The sequence below is a fragment of the Ochlerotatus camptorhynchus genome, unplaced genomic scaffold (genome assembly GCF_037179485.1).
Source record: "Ochlerotatus camptorhynchus isolate MF236.1 unplaced genomic scaffold, CSIRO-AGI_Acam_v1.1 ptg000391l, whole genome shotgun sequence".
In the NCBI taxonomy this organism is placed as follows: domain Eukaryota; kingdom Metazoa; phylum Arthropoda; class Insecta; order Diptera; family Culicidae; genus Ochlerotatus; species Ochlerotatus camptorhynchus.
This window is the reverse complement of record NW_027040878.1, coordinates 1,290,701-1,310,958: the sequence shown is the minus strand read 5'-3', so window position 1 is coordinate 1,310,958 and position 20,258 is coordinate 1,290,701. Positions and strand designations below refer to the sequence as shown.

Sequence of the window (20,258 nt, the reverse complement as noted above, 5' to 3'; positions counted from 1 at the left end):
AACTCCAGCGTCATCCGGAGTCAAAGTTATCAAAGTTATATTCCATAAATGTTCGATATTTGAAAGTAGAACTGTTGGGATTAGAAATTATTTCTAGGGGTATTTCAATAGTTACTGGAAGGTGAGCAGCATCAGCATGGGTAACCAATTGGCTTAAAAGTTGACATGAATCAGTTCAGACAAAATCCATAGTTGAGGGATTTCTTGCTGAAGAAAGCATCTTGGGCTGTTTGGATAGTGAATAGTGTAATAATCTGCAGAACAATCATGAAACATCACCAATAATGAAGAATTTAGACCTAAGACAAGTAAGTTTCTGAAGGAAACCCTTGAGAGCAAAAAGGCAGCTATAAACGTAAGTGGTCCAAATTTTGTCTCGACCGAAACTCCCAAAGTTTCAAACACTTTGGTTTCAAATTTGATGTTTGATGACGTCTATGAACCAGGGCTCTACATTTTCGAAGCTCTAAAATGAACTCGTGTTTTGTTTCTCTCATACATACGTGTTCGACGCTTCATTTCTATAACGCCTAGCTAGACTATCAGCAAGAAACGAAAATAAAAAAGCAGGACGCTTAGAAGGAAAGGCTGGCTATGGAACTTCTCGTCGTTGCTTTGCTCATGGCTTTCAATGTAAAATGTAACTAACGTCGATTTTCTAGTTAAACGAAACTTCATTATGGCTTTCAATCCTCTCTCACGAACACTCTATCACCGCTCTTTCAATTTGTTTAAAATGCGTTATGTCCCGTTTTCTATCATTTTTTTTAAATGAATATGTGGATGGAAGATAAATTAAAAATATTACGTGTAATCTTCAAGTGTTTTCACGTGAGAAATGCTTTAAATTTGTTATTTCATTTTCCGTCATATACGTCATGAAACCTCTGTTGATGTGTTTCATGAAAGAGAAAACTATCAAAGTCGACCGCTATTTCGCTCATCCGTTTCACCGAAGCTTGAAAGAAAGACCAATGGAGCGACGGGAGAAAGAGAGACAAGCGATTGAACATTTGTTTGTGCACGCCGACTGAGGTTCTAGAATGCTGCGAAGCTGTTCGACTTTAACAGAAAAAGAAAGCCAGCAGTCTCTTCGTCGCATCGATTTGGTCGATTGAAGCTGATATTGTGACGCCCTGCTATGAACAATGATAGCAACGTCATCACCGGCTCCATCAAGACGATCATTTCAATAATTGAAATGATTTGCGTCTCTTTTATCCTTATGGTCAGGTTTGAGGAACGTTTCAGTTATAACAGCGATATGCACGTTATTGACTCTCAAAAAGTTAAAGAGCTCGTCTTCATTATCTTTAATTGATGCGAGCATTCCAACTGCAAGTAATTTTGTCAATGCATCTTTGGTCTGATCCAGGGAATCACCACTGGGTCGACCTTTCAAGACAACCTTGAACAGACGTTCAGTTTTGGTGTCATAAGTGAAAAATGTGTGTTGCTTCTTATTATAATACTTGAGAAGACGTTTGAATTCGTCCAAGGTTTCAGCCAATACACGACATTCACCCCGACGGCCAATTTGAAGTTAAAACTTCAATTTAACGATGTTCAAAAGTTCCGTGTGAAGAGCATGGAAATCGGGAGTTGTTATCACAACAGGGGGGACCTTTTCCTTTTTGGCATTAAGCCGGGAATGTTTAATGGAATTTTGCCTGAATGATGGATCATTCTCATCATCCGTGAGCATATAAAATTGATTGCTCAAATAAATGTCATCAGAAGGGGGATCAAGAGATCGCCCTTTTCTTTTGCGTTTAGGCGTTATGGCAGCAGAATAATGTTTCTCCAAATCACATTCAATCGAAGTGTGTTCGTTCGTGAAGTTTACGACTTTCAGAGTTGGGAGAAAATGCTACACTTATATCAACATGAACCTTTAGTGCGATAATTTATTAGGTGGTGATAAACGTCGCTAGAACTATTCCATTGCCGCAGACAGTATAGGAGCAAGTTTTTTGCCTGTAGATTTGGGGAAATATTTCTAATCCCTTTCGTCCATCAATGTATGATCTAGGTAAAGGAGTGTGCGCTCAATTTCAACTTCTGTTCAATTTTCACACTGCCGTACTCTAGCGGAGCTATCAATCTATCCTCTTCAGAACTTCTCTATCATGTTGGTAGAAGTTCTCCAAATCGACTTTCAAGTAGATTACTATAAGAAGCCGAAGGATCGTTGAGGAATTGCCCAAATCTGGATATCGATTAGGATTAGCTCGGGTAGGGTCAATACCAGGATTTCCTCGGGTAGGGTCCAAAAAAGCATCTCAGAGGAATAAGATTCGAACAAGATAGACAACTTGCAGGTAAAATTTAGCACTTAGAAGTGTTGTTTAAATTTGTTGAAGTTTTAGGTAGCGGTAACACTCCCTTCAGTAAAAAGCAAATAGGTCCGCAACGATGTGGACTGTATTTCTGTTTATCGTTGAATGTACGAAGGCGTTAATAAATTTAGCCCTCCCCATTATCGACGAGGACTTTACCTAGAAGACAGTCAACCATTTCAATCCAGAGCCGGATGTATAGTCCGTCTTTCATAAACCCACCTTCAACATCAGCTCGGTGGTTCCACCTTCCTGAATGGCTGTAAAATCATCTATCTCATACCCACCAGCATTCTTATTAGCATCACTCGCAGCAACAAAAAATATGAGCGGATATCTGGAACGACAACAGTAGAAACCTTTCTTTCACACACAACTCATCACACCACAGCCATCAGCAACGGGAGCAACACAAATGTGAATGGGCAGTTTAGAAGACAAGAAAAGCATTTGCTGGTATGCACGAAATTCAGTTTGTGTATTAGGGGAAACGCTCCTATAGTTGCGGTACGTTAGAAGCGTTAGGTTCCTATAGTTGTGTACGGAGTCTCCATACACAACTATAGGAACCTAACGCTTCTAACGTACCGCAACTATAGGAGCGTTTCCCCTATACGAATAAGGCAGCATTGTGCCAGATGCCAGGCAGCATGAATGTTTCGTAAAATTTACGAAAATTATGTTGTTATCTATGAAACCCATTTTTACGAAACGAGTTTAATAGAATTAACGATTATATATTTTCAGTGTGAAAAAGCTGTTTACTGGAATCTAGTATTGTTTGGAAATTGATGCAATCCTTCTCAAGTATTCGGCCAAACGGCATCCGTTCAAATTACCCATTCGGCCAAACGACGTTCGGCCTAATGGCCAGACTCCTTTACTTTGGATATCCTCGGGAAGCTGTATCAATTTAGCATAGATATGGGCTATTTAATATTATACGAGAAAGGCATTTGCCACTTTCACCAGATCACTACTTTATTTTTACGGATAGTCTCAGTTCTGTCGAGGCTATTCGCTCGCCGGTAAAGCACTCCTCTTATTTTCTCATGAAAATACGAGAGCTTTATCTTTAAGATCATTTGTCATCACCTTTGCATGGGTCCCATCTCATTGCTCGATTCCGTGTTGGGCTGGGGGACAGCAATCTCTGTGAATGTTGCCAAGGTTACCAGGACGCAGATCACATTATTTGGTCATGTGCTGAGCACCGTGGAGTCAGATCCGAGTTGTACGATTCCCTTCGAGCTCGAGGTAGACAACCTAATGTTCCAGTTCGGGATATTTTGGCTAAACGCGATCTGGAGTTTATGCAGCTCATATATGTTTTCTTTAAGAATATTAACCATAGATTGGTAGTTTGATTAAATTTGTGTTAAGTTTGTATTGTGTGTGTGTGTATGTGTTTGTCATGTTTACAATTGTCATCCACTAACTTCGAGAAGACCGCTAGTAATCGGTTCAAATCCCTTAATTTTAGATTTAAGACATTTATAATGTATAACGAAAATGATAACTTGGCTCTGTAAAGTTTATTCGATTGAGCCTGTACAAATAAAGCAATTAACAAAAAAAGAATAGAAAAAAAGACATTTGTCACCAGTAACACATTAATCAAGGTTATTTATTAACATTAGGAGCAAGCCCTTCTTTTTCTTTTTATTCAATAGGTTTAAAACCTTTCAACGGAGTGTAAAAAATATGCAACCTTTTCCTGATTCTATATGAATTCTTTTGTTGAATGCCACAAAAATTGAAATTCTGAATTGCATCCTTACCTTGTTAAGATAGTTGAGAAAGATTCAACTCCAGTTATCAACGTCGACTTATCTGCTTTGAACTTCTGTGCAGTTGTTACAGTTAGGGAGTAGCTACCACATGGTCAATATTACCATATAGACATAGTTTCCTCTTAGAGTTAATGAATGACATTAGAGTTTCGGTTCAAGACCTACCGGTTTTGAATACTTTAAAGGAATAGAGCAAAACTAGGGTAGAGAACTAAATACTTGGGCCTAATCGGCCATTTTTGGCCTATCGAGCAGAAAACATCACACACACTTAGAAATGATTACCGACTTCGCTGATTTTTACCGAACTTTCAACAGCTGAACTGTTCGGTAAAAATCATTAGTTTTAAAACTTCAAAACAAGGAAAATTTCATCACAATATCAAGACTAGATTAGTTAAACAAGACTGGCTGACAGTGTCTTGAAATTGAAATTTAGTGAAACAACTTTTGAAATAAGGGTCAAAGTTTTACCGAAGTTGGTAATCATTTCTTAGTTTCCATACATCTATGATTTCGGCGCTAGCGAGTCAATTATATGTTCGGTACGATACTTTAGTTCAAAAGCTACAAGGCCAAGTCTTTAGGTCCGAAGGAATATTTACACCCTTTTTTTTATCAAAAACAAAAGAAGCGCTTCGACCGAATTAATTTTTCCATTCCGTTTTTAACTTCATCCGTAGGCCAAAGTGATTCCAATGTTCTTTTAATGCGTTAGGACGGAACTAGAATCCGTTTCCTGGGTTTCGAGTCAAGAAGCAGTGTTAGTCTTTAAAAAATATCTCAGCAATTTGTGACTCTTCCTAAAATCTTACGGTACTTATGGAAAGGTAAATAAATTAAGAACTCATTTTGTGTAAAAATCCGCTCGAAAAACAGAGATAAAGTGAGGGTTGTTCTTAGTAGGCCCAAAATTAGATCTTAACCTTATATTTTTTCCACGAGCAATCACTACTGCGCTACCTAAACAGACCAGATTTCAAACCTTGACCTACCTCAAAAATATACCCTGATGTGTACTAGAAATAGCGATCCACTGATGAATCACAGCCAGACAACTTCGGTGCCGCGTATATTCGCATTCCACTTCATCATTTGCCACCACCAGATGAGTGCATGCATTGTTGCTCATTCCCACTGATGCTAATCACGAAAACGATCAATTCACTGACGTCAGATATTTATTTAGCCACTTAACAAATATTGAACGATGATTCTAACATTCTCGTTTCCTTTTTTCTTTTCCCCCTTCACAGACACTGATAAACATGGCCTATTGCTGTCTGATCCTGCTTGGAAAATCGATCCAGAAGGTGGTTTTCGGAGAATTGCGAATCTCCGAACAACAGGTAAATTTCGAGTGGAGTAAATATTTTTCTAGATCAATAATCAGTTTGTTTACGTGATTCCATTTTTCGGAAATTGAGATCAACAGGTCCGATCACGATAGCGCAAGTTAATTTATTAAAAAAATTTAGTGATCTACATATATCGCCTCGCGCCAAAAAAAACATAAGCCTACAACCGATCTGACATTGAACTCAGTCAAGGACATTCTTCGCTGTGCGATCGTCTAGTCAGCTGTAAATGTTATCGAGGCTCAATACAACTAAATTGCAGCTGTGTGTATGTGGCTGTAGGTGTGTTGTTTTTTGTACCAACAAACGCCAAATTTACGATCCATCAAATGACATTTGATGGGTGATGATTTCGACCGCGGCGGGTGCTGAGTCATCATGAACCAGCGATGAGGAACAGGTTGAAGGAGTGCGTCCGTTCATTCGTTCGTCCGTTCCTTCGTTTGATCAATGATAAATGGCTGCTGAGCGAGTGCTGGAAAAACGAGAACACACCCGGTAATCTTTTTAGGTCAATTTGATGGGTCGCCTAAATCCGAGACTCCGCGGAAGCAGCCGGAGCGCAGTGCGGATATTGTCCTCAGGGTTGTCAGATCGGAAGCGTCGAGTTTTGTTTTGTTGCAGCTGTAAAACAAATGATTTTCTAGTTGTAGTTTTTACCTGCAAGCCCTGCAGTCATTTAACGTCGTTAAATCATAATAAATCGATAAAAGGTTTTTTAATCAGTAATTGGCAGTTATTGTACTGCCTGTTTTGGTGTTACTTTTTTAACCATTATTCTTTTCCTTCTTACTCCTCCTCCACAGCACATGAAGGACAAATTTTGGAACTTTATCTTCTACAAGTTCATTTTCGTGTTTGGCGTCGTAAACGTGCAGTATCTACACGAGGTGAGTAAGCGATCTGCGATAAGGCGAACTTGGGTTGGTGCGGTGCGTATAATCATCACGAGTGGTGGTGTGCTTTGTAATGGCGGAAGTGAATAATACAATCAGTTTAAGCGTGCCTAATATCGGCGATTGTCGATTGTTCTGTGGTTGGGGCTGGGTTAGAATGACAGGGGTGCAAAAAGATCAACAGCACACCGGTTCAAGATTGTTTTTAGGTCATTCTTCAAGTCATTCACTTTTGTGGGAGTGCATTTGCAGTACATTTGTGTGCGTTAGAAGCATCAATTTACAGTAATTACCCGATTTTGTCAGTCCAATAGTTCACACAACCGCAATTCCAAATCTTTCCCATTCATCTTCAAGATGGATGTTTAAGATATAGAGTAGGTGGGGCAAAAGTTCGACCTTAGTTGAAAAATTTAAATATCTCATCCATTACATGATTTTTTTCGGAAGAGTGTTCAAAACGAACTTTTGCTAGTTGGCAATTTTTTAGAAGTTTTTCTACCACAAATCTCTAATAAAATCCATAATGGTGTGAAGGACATAAAGAAATCAAATGTTTGTGCCCAGATATTGTCAGAACTAGAGGCGCAACCACCTTCAAAGATGTGGGTGGGACAAGATACTATGTTCTCACAGAACTTTTTTAATATTTTTGGAATCGTGATCTGGTTCCGGAGAAGTATGGCCGGAACATGTTCTGGTTTGTAAATTCCATGAAGAGCAGATCCACGCCAAATGACGAATCGGAAAAGCTTTTGCATGAAACTTTCCATAATTGCGTATTATGGGCATCATTCATATTTTTACAAAAAAATCGGCCATGTTGGATCTTGTATTTTGACGCAGAACTACGTCTTTGTCGATTATACTGGGGTGTAAATAAAAAACATGTGTGGTGAAATAGTGTTAGGTTTTGAACGCTTGTAACTTTGTCATTTGTAGATGAAATTAAAATCCAAATACGCCAATCGATACGATATTAAAATACTCCATAAGTTTCTATGAGCATTATTTAAAAAATATATAAATACTAAAAAAAAACTCTTTGAAATATTACCGTTACTTTTTTTGATTCTTTATTCAAAAAAGAAATATGGAGTATATTTTTTCCAAACCACTTCTCTTTTCCGGATAAATTTGTCTCAGAAGTGACGATTTCGTGCTACAATTTATTGAAAAATGTAAAAGACGCCATTTTTTAAAAAATTACAAAATTCTAAATGGCTGAATTTTTGAAAATATCATTCACATCAGTCCATAACATACAATTATCTAAAGTTTCATGCATATCGGAGAAGGTCGAGTCAAAAAAATTGTTTTTCTATTTGGCCTGGAATGGATCTGAAACTATGCGGCCTGAAATAAATAAAACCCATCATGTGACACATCAAATGGCATGATAGTTCAACGGTAGTAATAATCAGAGCACATGACTCTACTGGCCACATCTGGTCATGTTCTGGGAACCACCGGTCCCAGTTTCTAGCTAAGTAGGGCAAACATCCATGTTACCTTAAATCACATGAGAATTGGTAATAAGCGGCGCCGGTGGTGTAGTGGTAAGCGTGATTACCTCACACCCCAGCAGGCCTGGGTTCAATCCCAGTCGGCGCCGCCGGGATGTTCTGAGGCATAACATCTCTGATCACGCCTTCCTTCGGAAGGGAAGTAAAGCCGTTGGTCCCCGGTTCATGAGTTGATGAGTCGATAAGGGTCCAGGTGTGGGAGCTGCCTTCCTGGCGTCGGTAGCATTGGTGCTCAGCACGGAAAACAAGATCGACGGAAAACAAATCGAGGAAAAAAAAAAAAAAAAAAAGAGAATTGGTAATTCGCAATTCAAGCCAATTTAATTGCAACAAATTAAAACCAAGGTTACTGTAGGATTATCCTAACATGATGTATTTTGCTCGAAATATTAAAAACAAGACCATGTTGTCTGAATTTCCGCGACTCATCTGAGGGTCGCCACCCATAGATTGAGAAACGATGTTACAAGCTATTCGAAAATAAAAACAATTGAAAACTGAAAAAAAAAAAAAAAAATTAAATTATTTAAATGAACATTCGATTCTCGCATACTTCCTGACTAATTTTTAGCTCCGGGCCATGTTTGGAGTGTATCCTAACAAGTGCTGAAGTAGTTACCTGCCCCAACTTGCCCCATTGAAAAATAAAGCGATTTGAAAATTTTCGGTCACTATGGGAGATTTCAAATCGATCAAGCAGGCTCAGGCGGACAGCAATTTTCATCGATTGCTTAGCGACTTTTAGAATTTTATTTGGCTGGTACTATCAAAATATGTTGTTGGAAAACATATTTTTTTTTTATATTTCAGGACCAATTTTAAATAAAGTGTTTGCACAAAAGAAGTCAACATATTTTTAAACTATGTTACAGTAGTAGCTACGCATATATTTCATTTTTATGTAAGTACCTGAGTTATGACGATTATGGTACGCATGGGTTTAATTCAAGCTTATAGCTTTACAAGCTTCAAGCTTGTATTTAAATTAATGTAGTGTCAATTGAAAGCCATAGTTGGTATTATTTTTGTGTAATCTAATTGCCATTATTAACGATTAAGACCATGTGTAACCATGAATAACAGACCCATTGTTAATTTGTTTGACGTGAAATTAAAACATAGTGAAAATGTTCAAAGAGTAATTGAATTCATTTGTAAAAAATATAACAGCTCGATGACAAAATCCATAAAATCGGCATTGAGCATGAGCATGAGCATGATTGACCGCCCACGGTTGCTACTCTGTTATTGCCAGACCAGCTGTAATTACACCGAGAACCAATAGACGATGCTTGGGACTAGCAATCATCCTCAATGTGTAAAAACTGGTGATCTTAAATTAGGCTATACCAGCGCCGGCCGCGCCCGAACACAGGTCAAGAAAGAAAGGGGTAGGAATGTGTTGACGTGACACTCGCTTTGACGGAAGCCGAGAACACCTCTGCACTTCCACGAGGAATCACTGGGATATTGGGTAATAGGGTTGGGTTTGCAGCAGGGTTCGTTTTGGTAAACGATAAGCTGAATTGATGTCCTAACAATCATATAACGCGAAGGAGCTTGGGATTGAACCCACGGTCTTCTGCTCAGTAAGCAAAAACGTTTGCCACTAGGCAGACGAGCTCCTTTTTAATCATCGAGTTGCTGTTATTACTATGTAGTCATGTTAACAAATAAAACGATTGACGAATTTTGAATGTGGATGGGCTTGAGATTAGACTCATGATGTTCTGCTCAGTAAGCAAAACCGGTTGCTCTAAGGCCACCAAGCCCCTCATATCACATTATAGCGTTACTCAAGCTTTTATAACTATTCAAACCCGGCACCGACGACAACGAAAAGTTTTACAAAATACCAAGGTTGCATAGACTCATTTAAGCTAAAACAATGTTTTTCTAAATTATGAAATAATTAGATGCCATGATCAAATTTTGAATTGGTAGGATACAAGAAGAGGTTGCAAAGAATGTGTTTGACATATTAAACCTGTTTATTTCACTTCATGAGAGTCACAATCTGCGATTTTTCACAAACTCACTCACTCACTCACTCACTCAGCGATCAGCAAATCGCTGATTGTGACTCATAGAAAGCAAAATTTACAGGTTTTATGTTTCCAACGCATACTTTGTAACCTCTTCTTGTAAGTTACAAGTAAAACATGCCATCATACCATCTTTTGGTTTTATTATTCCGAAAAACATTATTTTAGCTGAAATGAGTCTTTGCAACCTTGCAAAATACACGATAAACAAGCGATCTTACCATACATTTTTAATATGAAAGGACCTGGGACCGCATTTTTCTGCTCGGTAAGCAACCGACGATCTTTGAAATCCTAAAACTAAAAGCTACGAAAGAGTACGTAGGCCTTCATTAAGATCCACTTTCACGCGACGTTCGATGTTTCGATTTTCTCTTTACGCATAGTTCAGGCAATCATAACAAGCTATGACCGACGTGACGATTGTTTAAGACCTGGTTAAACAAGCTATTCAAATGAAATTACGTTCTCGAATTTCACTTGGTATGTAATGAAGAACAGAAATACGCGATCATTCATATTTTCAGCGGTTGGTGGTTCATTTTAAATATACTAACGGTACTGCCTACGACTACGACGGCGATTACGACAGCGACTACGACGGCGCCTACGACAAAGACAACAGCGATAAACACCTTTGCCCGGCACCTCCACTGGTTCTTCATGTCCGCTATCTGTCACTGCTTGCAAAAATATCTAATAGCAATTACCTTTGTTGTAATACTTCCTGCATTGTCATGGTCATCTGGGAGGAGCGCCGCATCTAGTGCTTTCCCCAGGAACCGGCCGTCCAGTCTTGGGCGTATCCAGCGAGGCACCCTTCAGCTTACTCAAAATCTCCGTTCGAAAACACTTAATTTTTTTCAAAAATAGTTGCGAGTGAACCAACATCACCGCGTAAATAAACTAAAATTAAAATTATCACTCGCGATGCCACAAATTTCTGGTGCGGGGGAAAAGATCAAACAACGCAGATAGCGTCAAATCTTCTGTTGCTTGCAAACATGATGAATCATGTTTTCTTTCTCGATTCTAAAACTTCTCGGAAAGCGAGTATAACCGTCCGGGAGGCTAATCCGGCAAATGCAGCCGAAAACTATGAAAGCGAATGCACGCACAAAACAGAGAACAAACTTAAAACACAACTGTATCCAAAGGCGTTCGAAACTGCACTCCAAAATCCATAAAATCGGCATTGAATACAATAACAAGTGGCATGAAGCTAATCGCACGAAAGAGCGAATTGAGTAGTATTTATATATTGTCTTCAGAAGTGGCTCAATGGAGCATTTGGCATCCAGTAATCAAAACGTGGACGACCTTCAAAACTTTTCTCGGACTTGAGCGAAAGAGGAGAGCGTCGTATCAGGTAATGAATCAGTTGATCGCAAAGAAGCTTTATTTTACTAGGAAGATAGACCACTTATAATCGAAAGGATCTGAATAGTCAAAGCTATTGGGCATATATTCAAAATCAAATTAGCCCTAAAATAATAGTGGCTAAATTAATTGATCAACGGCGAATGATGTCAGCAAAAGAAGCTTTTAGTGCACTTATCGATGCAACTGGATTAAGTAGATTTCAATATGAAATGACACATAGAGAATCACCTTCACGATTTTCACCTTACGATGTGATCGGAGCTGTGAAAAAAAAAATGTGCCCCTCCTAGTGAATTCATCGAAGAAAGTGCATTGAAAATAAGAGTGATGCTCCAGGCGCTGATGGAAAACACAGTGGCACGAATCGTCAACATAATTGATGTAGAACTCAACGAGTATATGGATTGCAACGATCTAGATTCTACAGAACTGGTTCTTCTATGTACCTAGGGTATGGACCCCTTCGAATTTATTCTTGAATTGTAGATTGTCTTCCTTTTATAAATTTTGTGTTCTGGAATCAGCTTAAAACAGGGTGTCCAACGGGGAAAACCGGGAAATCTAGGAAAAAACGGGAATTCGGATTTGTCGAGAAAAATGCGGGAAAACCCAAATTCCACCGAGAAATCATATCATATCATAAATACTCATCCCAAGTAACACTTTTGGTTTTATCATAGTCTTGAAGAATCTTTTAAGGCTTTATAAAATTTGCAATGTTACTTGAAATCAACGAATTTTATATCACATTCATCTACACATCTGTTTACAACTTTCATGTTATGTCTTTCACTATGGTAAAGTATAAAAAATCTTCAAAATTATTGCACATTCTACTCTCACTCGCAATCTATTCGTGCACGGGGCAAACAGTGATTTTGCCGTTATTCCTACCACGATAGCTTACAGAGTTATGCTTTTCGAATTTATTTTGGTGCGGCTATAATTAAAAAAAAAATAAAGATCTGAACTTCAAGCATTTTGGAAAACCTAACATACCAAACCAAATGATATTATGGGGTTTCGCGAAGGCTTAACCATTCTATCATTAAGTCGAATTGTTGTATACCTTGTTGAGTTTGCAGAACTTCAAGATCAGATATCCGGGATGATTTGTATAATCCAACAATGTTATTTTTAAGAACGCGTAACGCGTAATGCGTAACGCGTAACGCATGACAATTTGGAGAATCATAAATATTTTGGTAACACATCTTTGTATTCCACAAAATGTTATTTGGCTTATAGAACTTCAAGATCTAAACTCCAGGAAGATTTGAAGAACTTTTAATACTGCGTTTCTCCTATTCAAGCCTCTTGAATTGATATATGCTTTTTCCGACATACCAAAACAAGATTTAGGCTCATTTTGTGCAGTGAAGCTCTTTGATTTTATACGAATTTATGAATGATTCCATGACATTTTAGAGTTCTACACTCCCGATCATAAGTTTAAGGACACCCAAAAAAAAAAACATGACAAATTTGTCATGTTTATATCTCTGTCATGTTACGTCCAATCTTCGTTCTCTTTAGATCATTTGAAAGGTATTGAATAGAACTTTCCTCGTAGGCAAATATAATATTCAATATAATTTTCAACTTCTGTGTGCTAAAAGTTCACCCAAAGGTACAATATTTTTCAAAATTTACTCTGAAGAATCGTGACTGATTTTCTCAGAATTGGGTTGGCCAAATTTTGAAATAAAAGTAGTAGTAGAACACTTATGCTATACCATTCATAACATTCAAATAACCTTTGGAGATGTTTCGCCTTGAATCTAAATCTTCTTATTTCTCAGAATATTCTTCTGGTTCGTCTTCTTCACCCGCATCTCCGCCTCTTTACACTTTCTTTAGTAATTGTCGCACATTTCAATAAATGTTCTTCCCCATTCTTCTTCATTTCGCTATTTTTCGCTTTATCTTCTTGATCTTCTTCCTCTTCTTCAGCGTCGTTTTTAGTTCCGCCTTCATCTGATACTTCGCTTCATCCAAAATCTTCTCTTCATCTTCTGCTTCTACTTCAATGCACAATTCACGTTGTTTCTCCTTTAAGTTCTATCCGCTATCCGCTTTGTGTTCTTCATTACATGACCATATCAATTTTCTCCAGCTTAGTTCACCTACATCCTGTTACATGTTACATTCTTCCTTCCTTCCTTGCTCCGTTAACTGCTTAACCTTTTTGCCGCTACACCGGGTTTCGGCTGCTCCTTCTTCTTTTCTCTGCATCCTTCAAATTTTTCGGTAAAGTTCAGTTTGGCGTAGAAAATTCAGCAAATTGGTGGTTTGCCCCTCAGAGTTTCCCAGCGCATCTCGTAAACTTGTGTCAATGTCGTTCTCTTGTCGTTGCCGTAGTTTTTGCACTGGAAAATCACGTGTCACACGTCTAAAACCGTTCCACAACAACTGGGCGGGACTTCTTTCTTCAATAAGAACGTATGGGTTAGCCGCGTGTGACCGATTCTCAGTCGTGTTAGCACACGCTATGTCCATGGCAGTCATTTGAAGTGTCCAGGACCACATTGACCATGTTTTAGGCGCCCCGGAAACAACCGAGACAAATAAAAGCAATACTTTAGGCCTATTTTTTCAATATAATATCAAAATTGAGATTGTGCTGTGAGATAAACAAAATCAGAAATAAGGGCCTAATTTATTTTTCTAGATATATAATGTCAAAAACGATATTTTCCTGGGCAGAAAGGTTCTATACAGCTGCCCAGTGGATACAGCGGTGCTTGAAACGAACAGGTTCAAAACCACTGGTCCAAATATTAAAACAAAATTCTAGGACAGTTTTCCTGCCAAACTCCCATCCTGGACCACTGTGCAATGGTCCAGCAACCGTATTTGGGTGGAATCAATTTGTTTGTGTCTAAACGATTAGTTTTAGGTACATAGTATCCTCATTTTTTGTATTTTTTGACGAGGACTACGTCTGAGATTTCTATATGGGGGTACACTTTATGAAAACCGAAAATGGAACCTGTAAGATTTTGAACGTTAATAACTCAGCTGCCCCCGGACCAATTTCAATAATTTTATCACCAATCGATCAGAAATATTCCTACGCAATGCTTCCGATTATTTATTTTCAACAATAAACTATTGAAAAAGTTGTAAATGTTTAGCATTGTCCAAAAGCGTCGAAATAATTAACAAATCCTCCAATTACGTACATGCATATGCTACTTCCCCAACACAGTCATCAGAGAATCGTTTCTAGACGAAACATGTCGATGTAGTATTACTGCTCCCCCAACACTGTCATCAGCGAGTCGTTAGTAGACGAAACAAGTCGAAGTGGCATTTGCCTCCAATCTTCGGGCGTGTGCGAATAGGGAGGATGCAATTACCAAAACTTTTACACACTCATCGCCATATTCAGAACCACACGGCCCCAACGGCCACACAAAATGCTCTCCAGTGTTGTAATCTTGTAATCAAACTTGGAAGCAGGGGTGCAAGTGATTTTGATCGATTCTCTTCATCGACTTTCTGTTTCGTTAATAACTCGACGGCAAACACATTCATTTATAGGTTTGTTGTTCTGGATGATACAAGAGCATAGCAGAAATAGTGCGAAATAGGTTAGTGAAGCCATGGTCATCAAAAGAGGAAATTTGAAAATTGACTTTCGCCCCTCTGCTTCTAAGCCCCTTAATTCAGTCGTCGTCATAGCAATGAAAACTAGCATCGCACCGCTTTTGATTCTTGGGTTACACTTGCTGGTTGCAATTCTGCTGTTCAACATTTTCGAAGGAACACCAAAAAACATGAAATTACAGGGATGCCTAAAAGTCCAATTATTCGATTAACGATTAATCGTAGAGATTTTTCTAACTATTCGTTTAAATGTTTATCGAATTTTCAATTATTCAATTGCGTAACCAACATCCCTTCGTATTTCTACTTGTTTGATTTAGCGCAGTAGAGAAAATAAATAAAAGTACTAATTTATCTGAACAGGCATAGAGAAGAACCGTGACATGAAACAGGATCATAAATTCGCCGAAAAAAGTGTTAAGCGTCTTTCTGCTGAAGGCTCAGATTTACCAACTTGTTGAGATAAGGAGTTTAACGAGAAAAACGTAAAAGGGGAGGAGCGTTAGCTGGGTGGACACTGATATTTTGCGGCCTTTTAACCTGTCGTAGACATCAGTTCAACCCCTGTCCAGCAGCAGACGGGCCGAGACTCTTGCGAGTGCCCAATCATTGAACCGAAGAATATGGGATTAGGCGGTCCGATTTGCTGATCCAGCTGCCTACACGTCATCATCATCTTCCAAAGGCTTTAAGTCTGTACTACCATCGAGAATAGAGGTGTAGGGTTGGTGTACCAGTTATGGATATACGTTCCTATCATGATGTGTTCCAGTTAAGGCCTGTGTGAATTGCATATCAGTTGTGGTATTACTGAGACCGAGTAGCTATTTTAAAATTAAAATAAAATAATAATAATAATAATAAAATTCGCTCGCCCTTGTACTTTACGAGTTTAACACTCGTCGATGCACACCACGACCACTGCAGCCGCCGAATGTTGCTCACATCGTGACACCACCGCCACCGCTGTCAAATAAATCATCGATGCACATGTCCACATCATTCACCCAAAATATCTAGTAACGTAAAATTCCATCTCTTTCCAGGTCATCCTATGGGTATCGTGGTTCTCCGTACTCGGCTTCCTGCATCTCATGTCGCAGCTGAGCAAAGACCGCTTCGAATACGTAAGTACCTGAACCTCGCACTAAAACGTGCCAAAACAAAATCCATAACCTAGGCACAAGATCATCCCACTATAAGAAAGATCAATCAATCAATCTCGCAGGGCTGGTCACACCAAAAAGTCACTTAAGTCACTATTTCCACTTTTTCACTAATAACATAGAGTGAAATTTAAAAATATCAACAAAATGTTTAAATTGATTACTTGCCACGAAGAAAGTCTACAGTTTATCCGTTAAAAAAAATTAAAAATTTAACCAGGGTGACCAGTGATCCGCAAAACTTTAAAACACCAGGAAAACTATTTGGAAATGCCTTCAATTTCGATTAAAAATCGACCTACTTTTCCAGAAAATAAATTGTAAACCTTGAAAACTTTCCAAAGGTATTTGTCTGTGATAGATTTTCAAAAGTCTTTCAAGAATGATTAAGAATTTAAAAAAATCCAAAGTAAATTTTAAGAGAATTTTAAAGGATTCTAGAGATGACACCAAGATATATCAGAGAAGAATACCAAAGTACAGACTAATAAAGTCTCATGTAAAATTAAGTGCTCTGAGAACCGATTTCTTCATCTCCGTTTAAATCTTTAGCTAGGTTTACCTTTATAGTTAAACTTGGCTTAACACATACGAGCGTAGTTTTTGATTATTGTTTAAATTATTAGAGACGCAAAATTCAGCTCCGAAACAGTTTTGGAAATAATTCCAATATAGTTGAGAGTGCATTTAACGAGAGTTCTGAGAAGAATTCCATGAAGATATTGGATGAGGATTCTAGGTCCAATTCTAACAAAATTAGTTCTGAAATTCCAGGAGAATTCTAAAGAGTTCGAAATAAATTCCGAGAATTCCAATGGAATTGAATTTTGAAGGTTCAATCTCAATGGAATTCTGAGAAGAGTTTCAAAGCTATTCTGTGATGGATTTATGTTTTGAAAATTCTGAGGAAATATTATGGGAATTCTAAGGAGAATACTAATTGAATTTCCAATTAAATACAAGGGAGAAGTCCAAGATTATTCTAAGCAGAATAAATTAATTATGAATTATGAAATTTCTGAGGTTAATTGCATGGACATTCTAAGGAGTATTCAAATATATTTAATATGGATTTATGGAAAGAGCCTTCAGGGAGTTCCTAGAAGAATCAATAAAAAGTCGAAAGTGATCTACTTTAACTAACCATGTGTTATTACTTCATGCGTGAATTTAACGATTTACATAGTCGGAGATGCTTAACGTCAAATATCAGACTTATAGTGGAGATTTTGAACGATGGATCAGGAGATTAAATTATAGAGTTGATAGTTCCATTATAGTACGGCAGTGTGAAAATTGTATATACAAAGTAGAAAGCGAGCAAAGGAAATTTTTGAGGATGGTACGAATCGGGTAGTTGTTAACGTCAGATGGCGACTTGAGTGTGAAACAATCGATAGAACTGTTTCCGCACATCGGAGGTACATGAGCAAATCGACGATCATCTCTTTCGCCAGTGGTGGCAGGGGGAAACACCCCTCACCATCCCTCATTAACGAATGAGCTTGGTAAAGGAGATGATCTACCCGATTCGTAACGCCCTCAAAATTGACCTTTGTTCGCTTTCCACTTTCTAATTATCATAATTATCAAATAACCTAGATAAATCAAAATTTTAAAGATTTCGGACGAAGAATCAAATTCAAGAACATAAAAAAATGGAAATGACTATTTACTAGTGATAATGTATAACGCATGCAAAAGTAAATTATTCAAATTACTTCAATTCACTTCAAATGCTCTTCACAGGAGATTCCGTTGTGAGATTCGATTAAATTAGAGGCATTTATGAAATTTGAATTCCATGACACAAAAAGTTTATTTCAATATCAAACCGTATTTGAATCCCTAAGTCACTATTTCCGTAAGTCACTACTATTATATCGCATCATCTCGATTACTCGGCCGAAGCCACAAACAAACATAAAGTTATAACGCTGGCACCGATCTCGGTTATGATTCATCAGCTGCAGCCCGCTTCGTGAGAAAGTTCAGAATATCTGTGGTGTTGTCTTGGTTGGGCTACTATTGTCTGATGCATCCTTTGATTCAGTCTTCATCAATTGCCGTCTTAATTGACACGTTCTCACTTACATCACAATTAGACAGCTGCTGCCGTTAACCAGAGACTCCCTATCGTATCGAATTGCGGTTTTATTTGACCACTCACGCGCCCCCTGCTCCGACACTCCGTGTCTCATTGCAATTGTATGTTAATTGATTTCATCCATGACCTGAAGTGGGTAAATATTTGCAGAATTCATAATTGTGCGATGGTGGTAATGGATCGCGGGGTTGTGGATGTATATGATAAGATCATCCTCTCATCAAACCCCCTCCCCGACCTGACCCAACCCCTAATAGTGGAGTTTAATTAATTATGATGCAACACTCTGTATTTGCTGCTGTCGGAGATGTCTATTCAGTGGCAAAGTAAATATAGCAGGTAAACAAGCAAAGTATGGCAAAAAATTAAAATGTAATCAAGCGCAAATTGTGTTTGCGGGGGTGTGGAATTCGCTTTGGCATTCACCGCGCAGCTTTGACATGGGCAAAATGCTGCTCACATGGTTGATCCGTGGAAAGGGGAACAGTGGCTTTGATTACGCGGTTCTGCTTGTGGTTAACTTTGACCGCGTTTGTCTTTTGTGTCTTTTGTGAATTGTCATGATAATGGAACAGCAAATGGCGTTGGGTCACTAGGCCGAATGAGGGAAAGCGAAGGAGGGATTTTGAAATCTTGAACATGATAAAATTGAGATTCAGGTTAACATTTTTTTCAGATTTGAGACTTGCAATCAATTTTTTTAAGATTTTGGAAATTGGAAAGAGTGTTATTACATCGAACATGAATTTGTTTTTATGCTTCCGAAATAAGCAAATCCATAGAATGGTCATTATTCACTTAATAGTATGTTTGTATACCACGTGGACTGTTGCCCATGAAATGCCCATGTTCCTTATACATTTGTTTAAATTTGTATGGTTGATTGTCCACGCAGGAGGAGAGAGGGGTAAAAATCTGTGTCCACGTGGGACATTATAGCTAGCTCTTAAGGTCGTCAATCCATAGGACTTGAGGTCTGTATTCACACCGCGTGATTTTTTAAAATCTACTAAGAGCAACCCTACCGGTGCGTTACTATTCGGACTGCTATTTTGACATCTTTGGTTGATGCTATTTTAGCTAGCAATCTGTTTGCTCGTCGGAGGTTGCTATCAAGGTTTTTAATTTATGATTTTTACATTCACACCGGTAGTTGCTAATCTGGGTTCTAATCGTAGAACCACGAGCAGAAACAAATCGTTGAGTTACGCGATTTTTTCAAAAAGATTTGAAAATGAATTTGAATCTACACTCCCGATCATAAGTTTAAGGACACCCCCAAAAAAACATGACAAATTTGTTATGTTCATATCTCTGTCATGTTACGTCCAATTTTCGTTCTCTTTAGATCATTTGAAAGGTATTAAATGGAACTATCCTCGTAGGCAAATTGTTCAATATAATTTTCAAATTTTATGTGCTAAAAGTTCACCCAAAGTTACAATATTTTTCAAAATTTACTCTGAAGAATCGTGACTGATTTTCTCAGAATTGTGTTTGCCAAATTTTGAAATAAAAGTAGTAGTAAAACACTTATGCCACAGACAAACAGACATAACACATTGAATATTTCTCACTGTAAAACATCGTCGCTAAAACATTACCGCCATTTATTGAGTACACTGTGGTGGGTAGTACGCTGAACAGATGGCGGTAGTGTGTAAACGTCAAACGCAAGGGAATTAACTATGCGCGCCACAGGTGGCGGTACTACCAACTACGATACTTTTGAATTGACCGTTAAATGCTTGTTCGATGAACAACTTGCGAGTGTTGTGTCTGTTTGTCTGTGCTTATGCTATAAAATTCATACAATTCAAATAACCTTTGGAGATCGAAAATTGAACGTAAAATGAGAGATCATTGAACAAAACATATTTGCATGGTTTTTTGGGGGTGTCCTTAAACTTATGATCGGTAGTGTATGGCAACCTACTTAAATCTAAACAAATTAGTCAGGGACTTTGTCGTTCAGTTTTTCCCGGAAATTATTGTTAAACAAGCTACAATTAAATAAAAATTATTGTTCCCAT

At 38.1% G+C, this 20,258-nt stretch overlaps 1 protein-coding gene across 2 annotated transcripts in view; it reads left to right on the top strand.

Annotated features, from left to right (window-relative positions):
- LOC135710547 (E3 ubiquitin-protein ligase AMFR-like) overlaps positions 1-20,258 on the top strand; it is a 147,278-nt gene that overhangs the window by 79,921 nt on the left and 47,099 nt on the right. For both annotated transcript variants that reach the window (XM_065233150.1, XM_065233149.1), the window contains exons 3-5: positions 5,389-5,481; positions 6,297-6,380; positions 15,999-16,079. In XM_065233150.1, coding sequence (XP_065089222.1) covers positions 5,389-5,481; positions 6,297-6,380; positions 15,999-16,079 — 258 coding nt within the window. The remainder of the gene's footprint in view (positions 1-5,388; positions 5,482-6,296; positions 6,381-15,998; positions 16,080-20,258) is intronic.